The 19,590-nt window shown below is 38.0% G+C and overlaps 2 protein-coding genes and 1 long non-coding RNA gene across 7 annotated transcripts in view; 2 read left to right on the top strand and 1 right to left on the bottom strand.

Moving 5' to 3' along the window:
- The first annotated feature begins 42 nt into the window (after nt 1-42).
- LOC149416995 (uncharacterized) lies at nt 43-1,778 on the top strand. Of its 2 annotated transcripts, XR_016303398.1 has the most exons (4): nt 43-128; nt 296-515; nt 675-825; nt 1,265-1,778. It is a non-coding gene; the product is annotated as an uncharacterized LOC149416995 (long non-coding RNA). The 2 variants fall into 2 exon arrangements; XR_016303397.1 differs by having other exon boundaries at nt 44-515.
- A 3,675-nt stretch (nt 1,779-5,453) lies between these two features.
- Nucleotides 5,454-13,129, top strand: LOC149416994 (WD repeat-containing protein 20). Its single transcript, XM_089641127.1, has 3 exons — nt 5,454-5,997; nt 6,455-6,637; nt 11,361-13,129. Exons 1-3 carry the CDS (start codon nt 5,728-5,730, stop codon nt 12,753-12,755), a joined length of 1,848 nt encoding a protein of 615 aa, XP_089497253.1. The 5' UTR covers nt 5,454-5,727; the 3' UTR covers nt 12,756-13,129.
- Nucleotides 13,130-13,188: 59 nt separating this feature from the next.
- Nucleotides 13,189-19,590, bottom strand: part of Bruce (BIR repeat containing ubiquitin-conjugating enzyme) — a 71,538-nt gene continuing 65,136 nt past the window's right edge. For 3 of the 4 annotated variants that reach the window (XM_089641123.1, XM_089641125.1, XM_089641126.1), the window contains 8 exons: nt 19,023-19,197; nt 16,283-16,400; nt 15,609-15,744; nt 15,162-15,379; nt 14,803-15,042; nt 14,496-14,684; nt 14,153-14,287; nt 13,189-14,063 (listed from right to left, as the gene is read on the bottom strand). In XM_089641123.1, the coding sequence (XP_089497249.1) occupies nt 13,896-14,063; nt 14,153-14,287; nt 14,496-14,684; nt 14,803-15,042; nt 15,162-15,379; nt 15,609-15,744; nt 16,283-16,400; nt 19,023-19,197 (1,379 nt within the window). In that variant the 3' untranslated portion in view covers nt 13,189-13,895. The remainder of the gene's footprint in view (nt 14,064-14,152; nt 14,288-14,495; nt 14,685-14,802; nt 15,043-15,161; nt 15,380-15,608; nt 15,745-16,282; nt 16,401-19,022; nt 19,198-19,590) is intronic. The other variant, XM_089641124.1, reaches the window with a different exon arrangement.

Below are 19,590 nucleotides of genomic sequence, written 5' to 3'. Positions count from 1 at the left end.
TCACATGGTCATTCAAAGAGTGAGTGGTTTATTTATGGGTGACAGTGAGTGGTATATCTATGGAGTGGTTTATTTATGCTTTCAAATCTGTCAAGATGCTGTCAAACGTCGATGTCAAATCTGCCAATGTAAATAAGTTTTATCAGTGTATCATTATTTCCAACTTTTTTGATCAGTTTCAAAAATAAAATATTTATGCACATCACGTACATGCAAGAAACCCTTTAAATTATTAAATCTTTGCTATTAATTCTCTAATGTCTTGTAATGTGTATATTTCACGTGCGGTTTGAAGGTTTCTAGGATTTAATGCAAAGCACGAAAATATTTCTAAGATGAGTTCCTCACGCCACTGTAAAACTAAAACTGAATACAATTTAAAGGCTGAATCGTTGGAAGGATTTTGTCAATGTTGTTTATCAGAAAACAACTTGAGAAGCATGCTACAGCCCCATAAATGTGATGAGATGTTTGAAGATTATGCCGAAATGATAAACTTTTGTTTTTCAACGGAGGTAATTAATTAAACATCTTCTTGTAGCACATCCAAATTTTGACAATAAATTAATGTAGTGGAATAACCTAGAGTATATTTTGGTCACTCAGCATGCTAAAACAAACAAATAACTTGCCAAACATCATATATGTACCTATATGTAATTTTTTTGTTTTAGTTGATTAAGGATATGGGAAAAAATGATGTCTTATATCTGATTTGTGACTCGTGTGTTATAAAACTTAGAGATAGTTACGCATTCCGTAAGCTATTAGAAGAAGTGCAGTTAAAATTGAAGAACACTGTTTATCAAGCTTTCCTGTCAGAAGGTACTATACTTTTGAATATATTTCACAGGATTCAACCCAGCTGTCATATTTATAAACTATATCCAGGCTTGCCGGTCGCATTTCAATTTTCTTCCACTCTTTTAAAAATGATTTTGTTAAAAAGTTATTTATCTTTTTTTACTTCTAAAATCATGTAAAATCACCCCCCGAAGTTAGCGCTTTTTACCCCTGGACACCCTGTATAAAATATATAGAATTTTTACAGCATAATGTCATTACCTTACAAGTTTCATCATATCAAAACAATACCTAGCAACCATGGCATTATATAAATTATCCAGTAATGTATATGTAATGTATTCCAAAAAATATCAATGTGTAAAAGGGATAAGAAGGTGTTTGCGAATGTTTGTGCAATACTCTCATTGTTCAGCAATAGCATTCCCCTTCACTAATAAATAATTAAAATATATTCTAGATATACATGTGAAACGAGAGGATGGGTATTCGATATACGATCAAGAAAATATCTCCATAAGAAAAGAACTGAAAAAAGGGTCAACTAGAAAATATGCTGTTGAAATTGATGAAATAGGTCCCAGAATTATTAAACCAATCAAATTCATAGGAACAAAACCAAAAACCACTTGTGAAATAATTTATGGTGATATTGATGATTCAACTGTAATTTTTAGACCTGGAAAAAGCAGGAAACTAGCGCCGGGAGATATGGTAAATTCACAGAAAACAAATCCAAGCTGCGAAATAATCAAGGGAGAAATTTACAATTCACTTAATATTTTAAAACCACCAAAATCCAAAAAAATTCTCCGAAAAAATGAAATGGATCAACTAAAGACTGACTTCAGTGATAGCGATGTTGATGATTCTGTGAAAATCCTGAAATCAGGAAAGAATAAAATTAAAATTCCAAAATATGTTCTAGATAAATCAGCTTCTACTTGCGACAGATGTATGGAGACCTTTTCTTCTCACAGAGAACTAGTATCTCACGCACCAACACATTTTCCCAATTTCTTATGTAGTATTTGCGGAAAAGCATTTTTATTCTTATATAATCTTAAAAATCATATAACAATTCACGCAACAGACAAAGTGTCTTGTGAAATCTGTAATGTGAAACTCATACCTCGTTATATGTTGAAACACATGAAGAAGCACAACGGACAAACAGATAACATGACCTGCCCACACTGTCCAGAGAGGTTTGCTTCCTATGGGGTGAAGCTGCAACACTTATTAGAGGTGCACGGTATACAGAGGAAAAGATACCAGTGTAAAATGTGCCCTAAGAACTACAGTCTTCCGCACCACAGAGCTGCGCATGTCCGTAAGCACCATCTGCAAGAGAGGAATCACGCGTGTACAGAATGTGGGAAGGCATTTTTTACCAGCACTTGGTTAAAAGAACATATATTGAGACACCGAGGGGATAGAAGATTCCAATGTGAAATTTGCATGAAGACTTTTTATAAGAAATATGATTTGACTAAGCACATTAGCACGCACACCGATGTTGAGGAACATGTGTGTTCTCTCTGTGATGAATCATTCCCAAATAAATGTATTTTTAATGCTCATATAAAAACACACCAAGAAGATTAAACTAATGAATTTCTCAAAACTTGCTTATTTATTACTAATCTCCTAGACCAAAAGTTTTATGCTAAAAAAAAAATAAGTTGAATTATATTTTGCCATAACCATATATTCTTGCTTACTGGTGTATTTTTTAAATGGTATGAATCTAATAAATATATCGTCGCTAAAATTGACAAATTATACAGGACGGCGATTTAAACATTTTGCTCTTTACAACATCTTAGGAATTATTTCAGGTATTACACTAAAATTCTTTTTTCTTGTTTGCATGAAATTGATCATATTCGTCATACATAATTAAAAATGTCTTTGGTTTATTCAAAACAATACATATTTTTTATAATCTTAATAGGTATACAAAAATTCAGCCTGCGTTTGTTTGCGCTCACAAAACTCAAAAAGTAGTCAACCGATATTGCTGATAATTGCAAAGTTTGTTCTTATTAGTGCCAGGAGTGTTGTTTGAATGGAAGAAGAAGTTGGGGACGCTTGAGGAATACTTAAGGCAATATCTCTGCACCAGAATGAGATACGGAGTTGAATTAAAGTCGATGTAATGTAGTTTTCTAACAGTAATATTGTGGTATACAATACAGTGGCGAATGGTGGAAGAAGTCGGAGATGCCCGTGAAAGACATTAGCAATAGCGAAACATTGCGGGGTCCACTCATTGATAAAGAAAAAAAGGTAACAAAGGTAAAACCAAAATATGTAACTTTAGTCAGCTAATATCAACTTTAGGCGGCTAATATCCATGAGACATTTTTAGCAAGCATTTGGAACTCAATTATACAAAAACCCAATTATAAATTATTGGTAGTTATGTATACCTACCATAGACTTGCATAGACTAATACATCAATGATACCTACAGTTTTTGCAGTATGGTGACGCTATCTGTTTATCTGTCAGTATTTCACTACTTTTTGTAATGATATCGGTCAGCTTATCTTGTCACAGGGCTCCTACCAGAGAGCAACATGATGGATGTAAATATTTCTTCACAGCGAGCTCCAAGATATCAGGGGATGGGCATCATGATAAATATTTTTTCCATTAAACTGAACACGTAGTTTGTCATTCGCCTTTGAATTTCTAAAATGGAAAGCTGTCCTACTGTTTTATTTGGCTTTAATTTCCGAAAACCATTCTGGATGGAAAGGATTCCTCCAGATAGCCTTGATCAAGAAGATAGATGGAACCTTGAGTGGCTGATGTGAGAAATGCCCATCTCGTACATGAACCCACTGAGAGACAGCCTGGGTTCTCACTGCCTCGTAAACTCTGTTTCTTCATCAATAAGAATAAGTGCTCCTGCAGCTGTTGTCCCCACAGGATGCATGGTAGGAGCTTTAAAGAGTCTGCAATGTGATGCCCGCTCTAATCATTCCCCAGCAAAATTAATAACGTCTACAAAGCGACGCCTGAGGCACTAGACCGGCTCGTAGACCTATATGTCCCACTCTGAACGCCCCCACCATACAAAAGATGAATAGCGAGCTTAAAGAGCAACTGAGATTCTGAGCATATTGGAATTTAAAAAGTTACTTGCTAAACTTAAATAATATATTTTATTGAAGAAGTAGATAATACTAATAAATCTTAACGAAACATGAAATAGAACAAGACGCAGAAAAATAACAAGGCAATGTATTTAGACTAAGAAAAAATCATTAGGTGACCCATATAAATAAGGAACTTGCCATCTAGCAGTGCCCTCACTGTTTTTGCGCTAAAATTGTCAAATTAAGCCAAATCTCGACGGTATGAGAAGTAATTATGAACTTACCTTGGGGCAAACGTATTATGCTTCATTTTAGTTGAAATAATAAAGGAAAAACATGGAAAAAAACAGAAAATAGCTTGAGATAGACATTTATTAACAAATTATAAGCGGCCATGTTGATTTCTAATGATGTAATTATTTTTACAAGTTTACTATACTACCTAACCTAACCTAACCTGTGGGATATTTTGATAAATATGTCATATTTATTTTGAGTGTAAAAATGAAACGAAGTGAAATTTGTTCTAAGTGAAAGCTTTGCACCTGAGAACAATACCACGGGCACAGTTTGAGATCATCAGGAATTAGTAATCATTTCGGGAAAGTGTTAAATTTTATTGGGCACTCGTAGTCAGCGTATACCATAAATAATTCGAAAAACTATCTAGGTTACGTACAAATTCTTTAGAACTTTGTAATTATTCAAAAAGATAGCGAAAAATATGGGAAAAATTAGTTGGAGATAACGTTGGAGTGAAATTTGTTCTAAGTGAAAGCTTTGCACCTGAGAACAATACCACGGGCACAGTTTGAGATCATCAGGAATTAGTAATCATGTCGGGAAAGTGTTAAATTTTATTGGGCACTCGTAGTTGCTCGTAGTCAGCGTATACCATAAATAATTCGAAACACTATCTAGGTTACGTACAAATTCTTTAGAACTTTGTAATTATTCAAAAAGATAGCGAAAAATATGGGAAAAATTAGTTGGAGATAACGTTGGAGTGGCCGAGTGGTTAGAGGCGTTGTCCCGACCAGACCAAGATCCTGGGTTCGATTCCCAATTAAGACCAGTTATTTATTTTTCCGTGTCATATTTCATTTAGATTTACGAGTATTATCTTCTTCAATGATATATTACATTGATGGGTTTAACCTTCAAAGGTTATTCCAATAAAAATTAACATATTTTAATTAATTTTGAGTACTCTACGACACTGAGCAACTATTATTTATCCTGATAATACTACCCGAGTCAAAATATTTCCTTGGTGTATTATGCCACCGGAATTCAGTGAAAAATTCTCTGATTTCAAATTTTGTGATTTCAGTTTTTTTAATTGGAGGGAAAAATATCGAGTCTCGACCATTATTTTCACCGCGAAATAAGAATTCTTCCGTTAGTTGTTTTTCGTAATAGTTCAAAAACACCCCGCAATAATAGATAGACGTGATGAGTAGCCGATAAATAATTAAAAATATATGTGCTGGCACGTTAATTGTCTATGTTTGAAATAGCGATTCTTGACAAATAAAATACGACAGGATGCTTACTTACTTACTAGATTGTCAAAAATTACACATGATAGGGCGGTCTACTTTGCACTCTTTAACCGATGTTGGGGTTCTGTTATTTAGTTTTATCAATTAATTTAAAGATGATTCCATGTGAAACTGTATTTATGATTTATTTATTTTAACGTTTTACGGCGCCAAGCTCTGCGAAAATAGTGTCACTGTTTTTGAATGCGTTTGTGAAGAGTGCATACTCCCATGAATTTCAACAGGAAAACGATATTTCGTAAGAAAAAATGGCTGTGCAGGCAGATACTGGTGGAAAGGACGATTTAAAAACCCAATTCGTCACAAGGGAAGGTACATACAGGCTGATGACGTTATCGGAATATTCCCGTCCTAATAGAGTTGGTTATACCAACACCCAAGGGTCCTCCCAGGTCCGAGTGTCCCTGGTCACATTGCCGCCCGGCTCCCCTAATGCTGACGCCTCCGTCAGTGACGACAGGATTTGTTTCAACTACGGCAAGGAGCTGTATGTTTATGTTTACAAAGGCGTCAAAAAGGTAAATTCCTTACTAAACATTTTCTGTTTTCCTTCCAGTATTTACAAATTTCATAAATTACTTACCAAATTTTCCAAATATTTTATTCTTTAGCTATTTATTTAATTTTAAGATCAATAAAGAAACATTTGCTTAGACGGTAGTCTGCGTATTGTAATGTCACTCAGATATTGATATTGTTCTAATCTAGTAAAAACAAATGTTTATTATCAAAGTGTTATTATTCTGCGTCCTAAACATTTCATTGATAACAAAGCCCGACCCTGAGTCGAATCAACAATATCCTATTTGGGTTGGGTTATCAATAAAAACAATGTAATCATATTGTTAACGATACAACTGAGAACTTTTTGATGTAAAACGGCTTCTGACATGTATTGATTTATTTTTGCACAAGGCAAAAATAATCTGAAAGCCTGATTTATGGTTAGACACTGATTGTTTTTGTGTTTTCCAGGCGGCCGATCTGAAGAATCCAGTGGATAAGAAGATATATAAAGGAACCAATCCGACATGTCATGATTTCAACTCGGTGACACCGACACCTGATAGTGTCTCATTATTGATAGGATTTTCTACAGGACAAATACAAATATTAGATCCAATTAAGAAGGAGATTAGTAAACTGTACAACGAGGAAGTAAGTAATCATTCACTTAATTGCTTGCATTGAACCTGAGGTCAGCCCTCCCTACCCTAGTGTCACACGCTCATCGTCATCTCACTTTATTATTGTCAACATTGGTGATATGGATGGATGGTTTATAGGCGAGGTGTCTGTTGAGTTGATACTAGATTAATAATTAATTTTAGGCTAGCTTCACATTCCTAACTTAAATTTACAACTTTTGTAAGTTTTAACTCCCCGGGCTAATTTTTTCGGTTTTGTGAAAAAACAGGTCCTGTCATAGACATATGAATATTAGTAGACCTGCCCTAAGTGATTAAAAGCGTATTATCCCCACTCCCCATACCGGTTCCATTGAGCCGGCTGGACTCGCATATGGCCTCAAGTGAAATTTGAAAACGTGACGTCATCATTCTTGTGCGAACTATGGTCGAGGCATCATCGGTTCATTTTACGAAATAAAACGGCAAAATGTTGACTTGTGATATGAAAACTTGTAAAAATAGATGTGAAAAAGAGAATAAACCCAATTGTCGTATTACATTCCATAAGTAAGCATTATTTTACTTTATTTTAAGCTTATTCACACCGTATTATATGGATCAGTTTTAGAAACATATACTATCACATCTCAATGTAGCGATTCTCAAGTGTGCTCATCGTTGTTTACTGGGGTAAGTAAATTATGAGACATTTGTAAAAGTGTCTTAACTAAATACTCTGAAACTAACTACGACTCTGAAAATAGAAGCTGCCTTACTTTGCCGAATTTGGACTTCGCAAATTAGTTCATAACGTGGCGAGTAATTTGCCCTCCCATGTAGAAATGTCTATTCATTCAAAAGCAGATTTTACTTTTAAGAACTAAATGGTGATATTATAATGCGAGATGCCTATTTACTGTCAGATTGATTTATTGACGAATCACAGTCAGCCTTACTCCCTTCGTTCTTCAACAGTTGATTTTACCCCTCGCCATTAGCTTCTCGTCTATTAATTCCTATGTCTGTGGGTCCTGTAGAGTAATTTTGTTCGCTTTTCGGAACAGCTCATACGATCTCATAAAAATTGTTGTCTCCCTTACTGCTATGGTTAGAAATATGATCTAAACAGTGTTGGAAAGAGAAAACACCACGCTTTATATTCAAATCATGAAAATAACTACAGAAGAATTAAAATGTACACTTCTATGAAACCAAATCTTCTGGCTGTAATTTCAGAAAAATTTATGAATTATTTTTATATGAAACGTCAAAAAAGTGAGGAGGCCGTAATGTTGATAATACATATATTTCTCTAATACAATAAGTGTTTTTATGCATTATCAGTAGTTTTAATTCAGTGTTTAGATGTAAAAAACATAAGGTGCGCCATATATAAAACATGTTTTGTTTTGATTTCAAATTTTAATATCAAAAAAATTATATTACTCTTTCTAATAACAAAATTCGAAAGCATGTTTTATCACCTTTTAAAAACAGTTTTTAGTTTTCGGATACATTCAGAAATATCCCATTTACTTGGATTTTACTGAGATTTTACAAATTCATTCAACTTACGGTAATTAATGCTTACAGGAATTTAACACTTATGCAAGTGTTCACAGTGACTGATACATTTATAAGTTTATTTGCGGTAAGATGGCTTCCCATCAACGAGTAGCTACTATCATAATTTACGCAATGTTGTCAATAAAGACCAAAGGGCCCAAAGAGTGTTTGAACAGAAGTTGACTTGAGAGTAAAAATCTCTAGATACTTTCGTTCCGTTAGCGGCAGAATTAGTATTAATGAATTAATTAAAACGCCTTTTTAGGCGTATAGATAAATAAGTATAAAAAAAGAATTAAGAATGGAGGACCAATAGCAGTTTTTTTAATTTTATCCAAATAACAGCAAACGACTTGGAATTAAGGTTAGAAAGGATTGGACCGCTAATCAAAAAGATGGATGTTTATTTTCGGAAAGCTTTTTACCACCTATAAAATGATTGGATTCAGAAAAAAAAAATTCTTAAAATTTTTTGGGAGATCATTTCGTATCCTAATTCGATTTTAGTTAAAATAATAAAAATACAGGTTTTTAAAGAAAAAAGTCCTTTAATTTTTAGTATCTCGCATCAGCACGTTTAGGTACCATTTCCCACGGTAAGCGTCTCAACTCATCAAACTGATTTCATAAGCTGTAAGTTTGCGCAGACACACTAGACCTATGAAGAACTCATGCCACTTTGACATCTGTAAGTTGCTATAAGTTACAGTAAGCTGGTAACTTACATTGGTAGTTTTGCCATAAGTCACTGAGCTTTTAAATTCTCAAATTAATTAACAAAAATTCATATCTATAAATAGTATAAAATAGAGTCGCTATCGGCGTCTGTCTGTTTGTGCGCTTAGTTCTTCTAAAGTACGGAACGATTTTTGATAAGGTTTTCACTATCATTTAGAGGAAGGTTTACATCTATAATACATGCATATTATATTTATAGAAAGTAGAGAAAAGTCAACGTTTTGTAATCAAGTCGTAAAAATATATTTTCAGACTCTATTATATTTTCGTTAACGCTGGCTAAACCTTACGAGATACATCAAAATAATGATATTAAAAAGACCTACAGAAAAGTTTGCGATGGTTTATGTCTAAGTCCTAAGGATAACGCCCCAGCATCGCCGGGTACACGTCAGCTAGTTATCTTATATAATAATTAAAAAGTAATTTTCTATGACTAGGTTTGACCAATGTGCTAAAAAAACTTTAGATTAATTTTAATGTTCAAGGGTTTGAATCCCTACTCAAATATTGGCATTGACACTTTATTTTATTGCTGTTTTTGTTAAATTATTTGCATAATAATATTGTTTAGATAATATACCTAACGAGGGACACCACAATGCTTCTTCGCTACTGCTACTTTCTGGGGCGTCTCCAACTTCTTCTACCTTTCACTACTGTATACCACAATGTGAATGATGGCTGAGTTGGCATCACGTTTGGTTCCCAAGGCGTAGTGTGTTCAATTCCTCGGTTGGCTAAGTCCTCCATCACAACACGAGCAACATTTTCTGCTTAGTGTGGTGGTAGTAGGAGATTTTCAAATATTGTCATGTTACTCATATTCCGGGATGTTTGTCTTTCTTTTTTAAAATTTAATTTAAATTCGACTCCATATCTCATTCCGATGCAGAAATGTTGCGTTAAGTATTCCTCAGGTGTCTCCGAATTCTTCTACCATTCAAACCACTCTCTAAAAACTCCTCGCACTAATAAGATCAAACTTTGGCAATATAGGTGGACTACTTTTCGAGTTTTGCGAGGGCAAACATACGCAGGTTGAATTTTCATATATTAAAATTTGTGTCTGCTAAGCTATAATAAATAGGACAGAAAGAACTCAGTGAAACATTTAGGACGGTTGTCCCAGAAGTACCCGACCTAACAAAGAAAACACAAAAAAATTTGGGAAAAACTCTTTACTTCTCAACGTAGTCTCCTTTTAGCTTGATACACTTTTCCCAGCGATGTTCAATAGCTTCGATACCCTGTTTATAGTGAGAACCATCGAGCTCCTCAAAATATCCATCTACTGCAGACTCCACCTCTTCATTGTTGGCAAATCTTTTTTACCAGTCATTTTTTCAAGTTTGGAAAGAGAAAATAATCCTAAGGTTCTAAATCTGGCAAATAGGGGGCGTGAGGAAGCAATTCGAATTTTAACTTATTGATATTGGTCATCGCTATAACTCTTGTGCGAACTGGTGCACTGTCTTGATGAAACAACACTTTCTTTTTCGCCAAATGTGGCCGTTTTATGATTTCATCACTTAAACGCTGCAATAAGTTCGCATAATACTTGCCATTGATTGTTTTTCCTTTTTGAAGATAATCAACTGAACTGTCTTCGCCTTCTTTGGAGCCGATTCTCCCCTTTCAGCCCATTGTTTTGATTGTTCTTTCATCTCAGTGATGAACCCACGTTTCATCCATGGTTATGAATAGATGCAAAAATTCAGCTTTATTGCGACGCAACATCGCCAAACACTCATTTGAAACATCCTCATGACGCTGATTTTGTTGGCATGGATGCGGCACCAATCTTGCGCACAGCTTTCTAATGTCCAAATTTTCATTCAATATGCGATGTACAGCACTTTTGAAATGCCTACCATGTCTGCTAGCTTGCGTACTTTCAGTCGACGGTCATCCAATACCATTTTCTGGATTTTCACCATTTTTGGCTAGGTCACCCTCATTTGGCCACAACTGCGATGTTCATCTTGGCAGCTGGTACGGCCTCGTTTAAACTCTGCCACCCAATATTTTATTGTTGTAAATGAAAAAGCAGACTCCCCTAGAGTAGATCTAGCTTGGATTTGATTTTGGTTGGACTGAGACCTTTCCAATGAAAGTATTGTATCACGAAACGATGACCAATCTATTCCATGTTTAAAAATTGACTGTCAAACAAAAACGATGTAGCGTCTTCAAACTTCAATGAGCTTAAACTATATAATATTATCAGAACTGTGTGAATATTGTTTCTTTTTAGCAGCGTGATAAACCTGAATTTCAAATTACCCATATCAAACATTAGTAAATTTCTGCATATTTTATTATAAATAATTGCACTATTTTGGTAATAGGCCAACTTGCCTCACCCGGCAAGGCCTTATTTAGCCAATGATTTCATACAAGTTATTTGATCATTTTGAATGATGACAATCTGTGTAATGTTTCAGAGGCTAATAGACAAGAGCAGAGTAACATGCATCCGCTGGGTACCGGGCTCGTGTAACCTGTTTGTGGCGGCGCACGCCTCTGGACAGCTGTATGTGTACAACGAAGAGCTGGCCTGTGGACCCGCAGCACCGCACTACCAGCCCTTCAAGCAGGGTGAGGGCTACGCCATACACACCTGCAAGACCAAGTCCACCAGGAACCCGCTGTACCGGTGGGTGGTTGGCTCCGACGGTTGCTGCATTAATGAATTCGCCTTCTCTCCGTGCGGCGCTCACCTAGCCGTCGCTTCCCAGGATGGTTTTCTTAGAGTGTTTCACTACGATACTATGGAACTAATTGGTCATGCCAGATCATATTTTGGTGGTTTTTTGTGTGTGTGCTGGTCGCCTGACGGAAGGTACGTGGTGGTTGGCGGTGAAGACGATCTAGTTACTATTTGGTCCTTCAGTGAAAGCAAAGTGGTGGCACGAGGGCAAGGTCACCGCTCCTGGGTGTCTGTGGTGGCATTTGATCCATATACGTCATGCATCTTTGAATCCGACGAAGCGGCCTGCTCTGATGATGAAGTGCGTCCTCTGAAGACCGACCGACCGGGGGTCTGCTATCGCTTAGGAAGTGTGTCGCAAGATACGCAACTCTGCCTTTGGGATATTACCGAAGACATTTTGAGACCCCCGAAGAGCAGAGTTTCAGCTCACATTTCTTCCAATACCCACCCGTCTTCACCTAATGGTGCTCTAGGTAAACCCCCTGTAAAGTGTTTAAAAAATAATAAAATAGGACTTAAACTCTGGGAAACAGGGACCAATACCCCCGCAGCCAGCAAGGTCAGCACTGAGAATCCCGGAACTAATGGCCACGACATCAAGGTTATGAATAAGGCTAGCAAATCCAACAGCGTGACCACGGTCAACATTACGGTGGGAGGGAGGAGCCCCCCGCCCAGCGAGGCCGGAACGCTCAGCTCCGTGACCCAACGGCTGGCGGGATTCTCTTTCGGAGATCGCAAAGATAATTCCCATCGTCGTAATTTTAGTCTCACTTCCAAAAGTGGTAATTCTACGACAGATAGCAAAAATAATTCCATATCAAATTCGGTGGCCTTGCGCATGAAGCTGGGCAGCGGCAGCGACCCCATGCGGCTAATAGGGACAGCGGCCTGCCCCCGCCTGGAAGAGTGCCCCCTGCTGGAGCCGCTGGTGTGCAAGAAGGTGGCGCACGAGCGGCTAACGGCACTGTTGTTCCGCCAGGATTGCCTTCTGACGGCATGCCAGGACGGGGGCGTGTACACGTGGGCCCGGCCTGGCCTGCCGCCGCCCCCGCCGGATGCCCCTGACACGTCGCACCTCTTTGAAAGAGATAGACATTTTGAAAGAATTGACTTGGTTGACTGACCCGTCACTGAAATCTAAATTATTGTTTTGTTTTTAATTGTTGAATATTTGAGTTAAATACTATATAATTTTTATCGATGCGTTCTTTATGTAAAATATTTAATGAGAAAGCCAGATGTAATAATAACGATTGTTTAATAGTTTTGTTGTGGGTTAAATTGAACAGAACTGTGTACAATAATATATCTGCGTGATGATCGGACTGTGTTACTTCCCAACGTGTTTGGGATCTGTTTACTATTATATTAATTAATGCATAATATCCGAGCCCGTCTGTTGGCTCATCAGTCTTACTGCTGTACAATTGTTTGAGATTTTATACTATGGTCTAAAATAGTAATAAAAACTTGCTCATCAAATGATTCAATGAATTTTCTCTGTGCATTATTTTCCTCAAATATCAACTAAATAAATAACACACATGTTTCCATACATAAATTTATTTACAATTACCTGGTTACATTAACAGATAATTTAGGTAAGATTTTCACAAGTATTTTGTGCCCAAATCCAAGAGGGCACAATCAATTCTTAAAATAATGGGGCGTAATTCTTGCTATATTCACAGAGTAATTACAAACTGTTGTAAGAAAACTGTAACTTGTAACTAATTCACGATAAATATATATATAATATAATATATGGTTGTTAATGAAATAATCATTCCAATCAAAATATAAAATATTAGAATGTGGATTTGTGTGGTCCGCTGCTTCTACGTGACCTATCAATGTTTGCAGCAACCACTCAAACAACAACAGCATGTATAAAATTGCCTTTCTAAGCTCGGAATTGCACTGGCGAACTTCCGAAGCCCAATCGTAACATTGGAAATAAAAACAGTATAAAGATTACACATGCTATATAATGTTAAATGTGATAAAATAATTTGAAAAAAAAAATTAAAAAAAGAAACAGCTTTACAAACATCACACGGTCATAAATAATTCAAAGGAAAGATTCTCACGAGATTGGTTAAAAGTGCCCGCCGCGATGGTTGTCGCGGCTGCAAACGGAATATTTTTACTGCAATAATTTAATTCTAAGCGCTAAATAAATAGAGGAGAAAAGAATGACATAATATTTGGGCATAAATGCATTCGGGGTGGCGTAGGGTGTGCTGGAGCTGTGGTGTTTGCTTCACTCGCAGACCTGCGTCACCAGCTTCTCCATATCCTGGTCCATGTCCTGTGGGGGGGGAGCGCTGGGCGGAGGTGAGGGCGCGGCGCTGAAGGGCGTCTCCAGCTCCTCGAGCCCCACCGGCACGGGCAGCTTGGCCAGCTCCTCGCGCAGGTTGCTGTAGTGGCGCTGTAAACACAATTATAATTCATTATTATAATCCGAAAACCAATAAATTAAAGTCAGTTTAAAAAGTTAATGATAGCAGGATTGCGTACCTTCAATGAAATGGCATTTAAGCATATATTTCTCTGCGTTCTCTTATCACCAGATTGCATCTCCAGTTCGGCAATCCATCCTTCAATCACTGAACATATTTCGTCCCTCTTCAGCCAAAAGTGAGTTTGAATGACCTGTCGATATAACAAATAATTATTAGGTATATCAATAACAATTATACTATAATAATAATGATTCACTAGAATGTATGGCTTTCGCAAACAGTATTTAACTCGAGGTTACTTTATCTCAGGATAAGAAGACCTGATCCATAATAAATTATTCTGACCCACCCGTCCGTATACATAAAATTTTGATATAAATAGAATATAAAATGTTGACCTGTTGGAAGCACGAGGTGGGGTTCCTCAGCTGCTCCAGCATAGCCCAGCGTACGCAGGCCTGGTAGATGTTAGAGTTGTACTCCAGGCTGTGGTGGGTGCCCCCCGGGGTGCCCCGACTGCGCTCAAAGCCTGGCTCATTGAAGTAAGGCTCCGGCACCAAGATCAGACTCTGGATGGAGACTAACACCTGGAATGGAAAGAAAATGTTCAGAGCATTATATATTTATCTGACGACACTGATAGGATAATAATATTATATTCATATACATTAGTCATTGCGGTTATTTGAAACCTATTTGTTGTACCTGCAAGAAGCTGGAGGTTTGCGCATTCCACTGCTCCTCAGGCCGGCCGTGCCAGGTGTTGAGCACGGACAGGCACACCTTGCCGTCCAGGTACAAATTAGGGTTGAAGCGCACGGAGTGACGCCCCGTGGTCTCAAGGTTGATGAGCATGGGCGTGTTGGGATAGTCCACCGGGAAGTACACGTCCAGCTCAAAGCAGCCGTTGGCGTATGGCGTGTCTGAGGGGCCGGTGATGAGTACCTGGAACCAAATAGATAGTATTGTCAAGTCTGGGAGACAGCAGGATAAATACGCTTTTAGTTAGATTGGCAATATTGCCTTTCGAGCTAATAATAGCAGGCATGTGTTGCTGGGGTTACCTTCATGACATCGAGCCTGTCCTGATCCGTCCTGACAAAGACGGAGCTGCTGTAGGACAGGGGCAGGGAGGTGGAGAGGGTGACGGCCTCCTGCGCGAGGCGCTTCATGCGCGCCGGGTGGGATCGCTCACCCGCCGCGCGCACTGTGCCCTCGAAGTGGTACGCCACCGTGAACTTGTAGCCATTGTCGGGGCATTCGGATATCATCTCAAATGTTTCTAGAATTCAAAAACAATATTGTTTTATTTATTATGATGACAGATAGATTTAATGACTTCAGACCCTGTTATGAAAATAATTAATCCTTATTTGAAATAATTATTTTCAATTAGCCCCCATTAAACTAAATGATTATTTACTTAAATTGACCATACAATTATTAATTGATCGCATTAAAAGTAAAACAAGATGGCGTATTGTATGTTGGGAAGGTGGATTTAAACTCACCAAACTGTAGTCGCTTCATAACTTCAAGGTAGCGGGCTTCTCTGGTGGCGGCTGAGGGTGCGCGGGGGATGGAGGGCACCAGAGCCGTGCCCTCTTCGCTCAGTCCTAACCGGGCCTGCACCAGAGCGGAGGTTTCCTGAGGAATTCAATCACCATTTATTGATACATACTTTATACAATATTATACTGGACTTGTGGCCGAATCTCAATAGCTAGGCTACTTTTCAACCTTCCTCTTTCCAAAATTATTACTCATTTTATTCAGCCGCACAACAATTAATAATAATACGTTTTCATTTTCTTATACGATTTGTTTCTGTTTTTATTTTATTGTGACTGTTTGGTATCGAGTTTATGATAATAGTAAGTGTAAGGCCTGAGTGGTAGAGCGTTTTGCGGGGCGAGCAGCGACCAGAGCGTGCGACCATCGAGCGTTCGCTGCTTGGCCTCATTGAACAGTCAGCAGTTGAGGAAACACACGTAATTGAAATTCCCATCATGGCTTCATATGATATTATCGATATGTATTCAGAAGAAAATTTAATTAGACATTAACGCGTACACCCCGCTGAACACGGGCAAGAACGCCCTGTCCACCGCTCAATCGGCTGTCACTCAGGACATTTGCATGTATGAACATGTGGTATCATTAATGAATAGGAAGGAATTATTACCTGTATATCCGGAATGAGCATTGCTAGACCTTCATCATCTTCTCCCCCGTCGGTAGTGGTGGCAGTACCAAACCTGTGGCTGTAGCTGGATTTTCCGTAAATCGTCTTTTTGTTCATCCTAAGCATAAGATACATGAATGAGTCACCATTATATCACTAATTTATAGGTGTGCATTAATTTATATTGCTTTCGTGAAATCTCAAACCGAGTTCCAACTCCGCCAAAAGGTATTGCTTAAATATAGTAGGTATACAAGGGGTACCTAAAAAAACTAATTTTTGGAAATTTTTTTTTTTTTTAATTTTTAACAAAAACTCCTTCCCCCTCGAAGTACTCTCCACTTCTGTGATACCCGACATTGACTTCGTCGTTTTTTTCTTCAACAATGTCGGAAAAACACCTTCCTTTCATGTCTCTGTTCATTCGGGAATGGAATGGAACTCCAAGTCACTCCAGACAGCTCACTTCTTCAATGGTCCGTCGTCGATCTTTTAGGATGATTTCACAAATCAGTTCGGGTTGTGGAAAGAGCCCAAAGCGAGGTTTGTCATCAAATGATATTTCACCTCTTTTGAATCAGGAACACCATTCTTGTGTTTTCCCGATAGCATCATCCTTTTAAAATTTCAAGAGTTTCTGTGCCAGTTCTTCCGAGCAAGAATCAAAACTTTACGGCAGTTTGCTGTTCACGAGAATCAGCCATTGCAAAAACGCCGAGCACATAAAACAACGGTCACTAAAAAATCAAGACAAGCCGAACAGAACCTTCGTTGGTTGGTTTCGACTCAGAAATGATAGCTCTATACGCTCCTAGCAATAGAGCGCGGTTTTACAAAAACTCCGCCCACCACAAAATCAGTTCAGTTTCTTTTGGGTACCCCTTTGCAGTTAAAAATAAATTCCAGTATCTAAAATATTGGACAATAAATGAATAAGTGAAAACAGCAACGGAATATATCTGAAAATAATGGGTAAAATACCACTCAATCTGTGGTTTTGGGTAAAAACGTAACATGAATGTTTTTTTTTAAATACATCTATTTGAATTTCACTTTTGTTTTCGATAATGAATTAATGCAAATCTTGGAAGTGGAAATTAACCAACTTCCGGACATCTGATCGAGCCGAAACTCGGCAGATAGACTCGTTATCGATGACAATGCATTCTATCAACTTTTGGTGTCAATCACGTACACACAAATGGAAAAATATACACATTTTACTGAAATTTGACGATATTACAGAAGTTAACATGCAAAATAAATGTCGGTCCTACACAATCGGTATCGGGTAAGGTCGGTAGCGGGTAAGGTCGGTATCGGGTAAGGTCGGTATCGGGTAAGGTCGGTAGCGGGTAAGGTCGGTAGCGCAGTTGACTCCGGTCCCTGGGAAGGAAGATTCAATCCTCAGCCAAAACATTTTTTTAAAGTTTTGATAGATGTATTATAGTAAAAAAAACTTAGTTTTTTATATTTAGAATAGCTTTGGTCATTAGGTATTCCTAATGGTGTTGTGCAGCTGCCATGTTCCATATCATTATTATTACATTCATTTTTAATCAGTGTGTTTCTTAAAGTTTGATAACATCATAATTTTTAATCTAATAACCAGACATAACCCTTCTGTTGGGAAGTAAGAGCTTCATAGAAACACGCACAGATGGCAGTGCATAGAGCTTGCGTGGAAGTCCGCAAGATGGAGCCAGTGGCCAGTAGTCGCCAGGGCCAGTGGGAAGGATCTCAGAGAAACTTACTGTCTCAGATTCCAATTGGCCAGCTTCTAGTAAGGTCGACTATCGAGTCTCCTTTATAATACGCGGAGTAATAATAAATTCCTGATTAATCTAAAAGAACCTATTATTTATAAACTCCTTCCAAGACGAGTTGGAGACCTGGGTATCTATTCCAGAGTCTCTACCACGAATTACTCGCTATGCGCCATCTACGAACGAAAATCTCTACGACTTTTGTCATAAGTTCTATATTTATACATTCTTGAGTGTCGCACGGTTGAAGAGATGACTGTGTTGGCAACCCTGTGAATATTGTCTATGTTTCTGATGTGTTTGAGGTTTCTATGGAGTTAATTTGAAATGTCAAAACAAACCGTTGCCGCGTCGTTCTGTCAACGTTTTTATTTGCTACCGCACTTTTTCTGAAATGAATGGCGGTGGTGGATACATATCGAAATGTCAGAAAAATGGTTAAAACAACTTTGCAGAACTAAACGAATCCGATACCAACTTCGAAAAGCGCGCGGGAAACGATATTTTTGTTTTTGTATAAGGCAATTCACCAGGATGCAATTTGACAGTTTTGCCGATCTCTACTGCTTCGACCCACTCGTTGTTTAAGTCGAATGAATTTTGACGTATGGCGTGTAGTATGTACTTTCGGTGAGACTCAAGAATAACAAACTCTACCAGTGTATGTACTTTCGGCGGAAATTGCGAGCGATCGAGACTGGGGAATAGATACCCTATTTGTACGAACACAACACCTTCTATATAAGTTAAGTTGCCACGAATCTCCCATCAAATATGATTTGCGTTTGCGCTACCTCAGAAAAGCGTATATGTGTGGGTGGGGGTGCGGGCCACAGTGATGCCTCCAGTCCGCTTATACCACTAGTTTCTGGACACCGTGTATAACAAGCAACAGGTTACGGCAAAAGATCAATCAACGTTAATAATATTTATTCATAATATGATTAATGTTGATGATGTGTTTTGTGTCTCACTTGAGTTTGGTGGCGTAGGTGTCGACGGTGCGGCTCATCTGATGCAGCAGGGGCGGGATGGCCTGCAGTGCGGGCGCGGGAGGCTCAGGGCCCGCCAGGACCCCTGAGGACATGACGGCGCGCACCACTCGCATCACGGACAGGTACAGCGGGATGTGGCGGGACATATCCAGCACTGCACAAACGTTACACACATTACTTCAAACATCAATAAATAATGTTGAATAACAAATATACAGAACTAGTAGTAATAAATATACAGAACTGCCCTTCGCCTTTCAGACTTGAATTAAAACTAGCAGTGATATATAACAAGTGGCAAACTGGCAGTGACTTATAACAAGTTATTGCTACTTTCATTTGAAATAATATTAGGTCTCAGGGGGCATGTTTTACATAAAATGAAAAATCGCACACAAAATTACAAATTCGAAAAAAGTTTTAAAAAATTACGATTTTACATGGAAATTTCTCCATGGTAAAATATTGTATTTTTATGAATTCAATTTGAATAGCTGAATTTGAAGGTGCCGCCGAGGAACACGATTTTTGTTTAAATTTTCGTGGA

Source organism: Hesperophylax consimilis, chromosome 16, assembly GCF_061612785.1.
Source record: "Hesperophylax consimilis isolate HC1 chromosome 16, BYU_Hcon_1.0, whole genome shotgun sequence".
NCBI lineage: Eukaryota > Metazoa > Arthropoda > Insecta > Trichoptera > Limnephilidae > Hesperophylax > Hesperophylax consimilis.
This window is presented reverse-complemented; position numbering and strand designations above follow the sequence as displayed.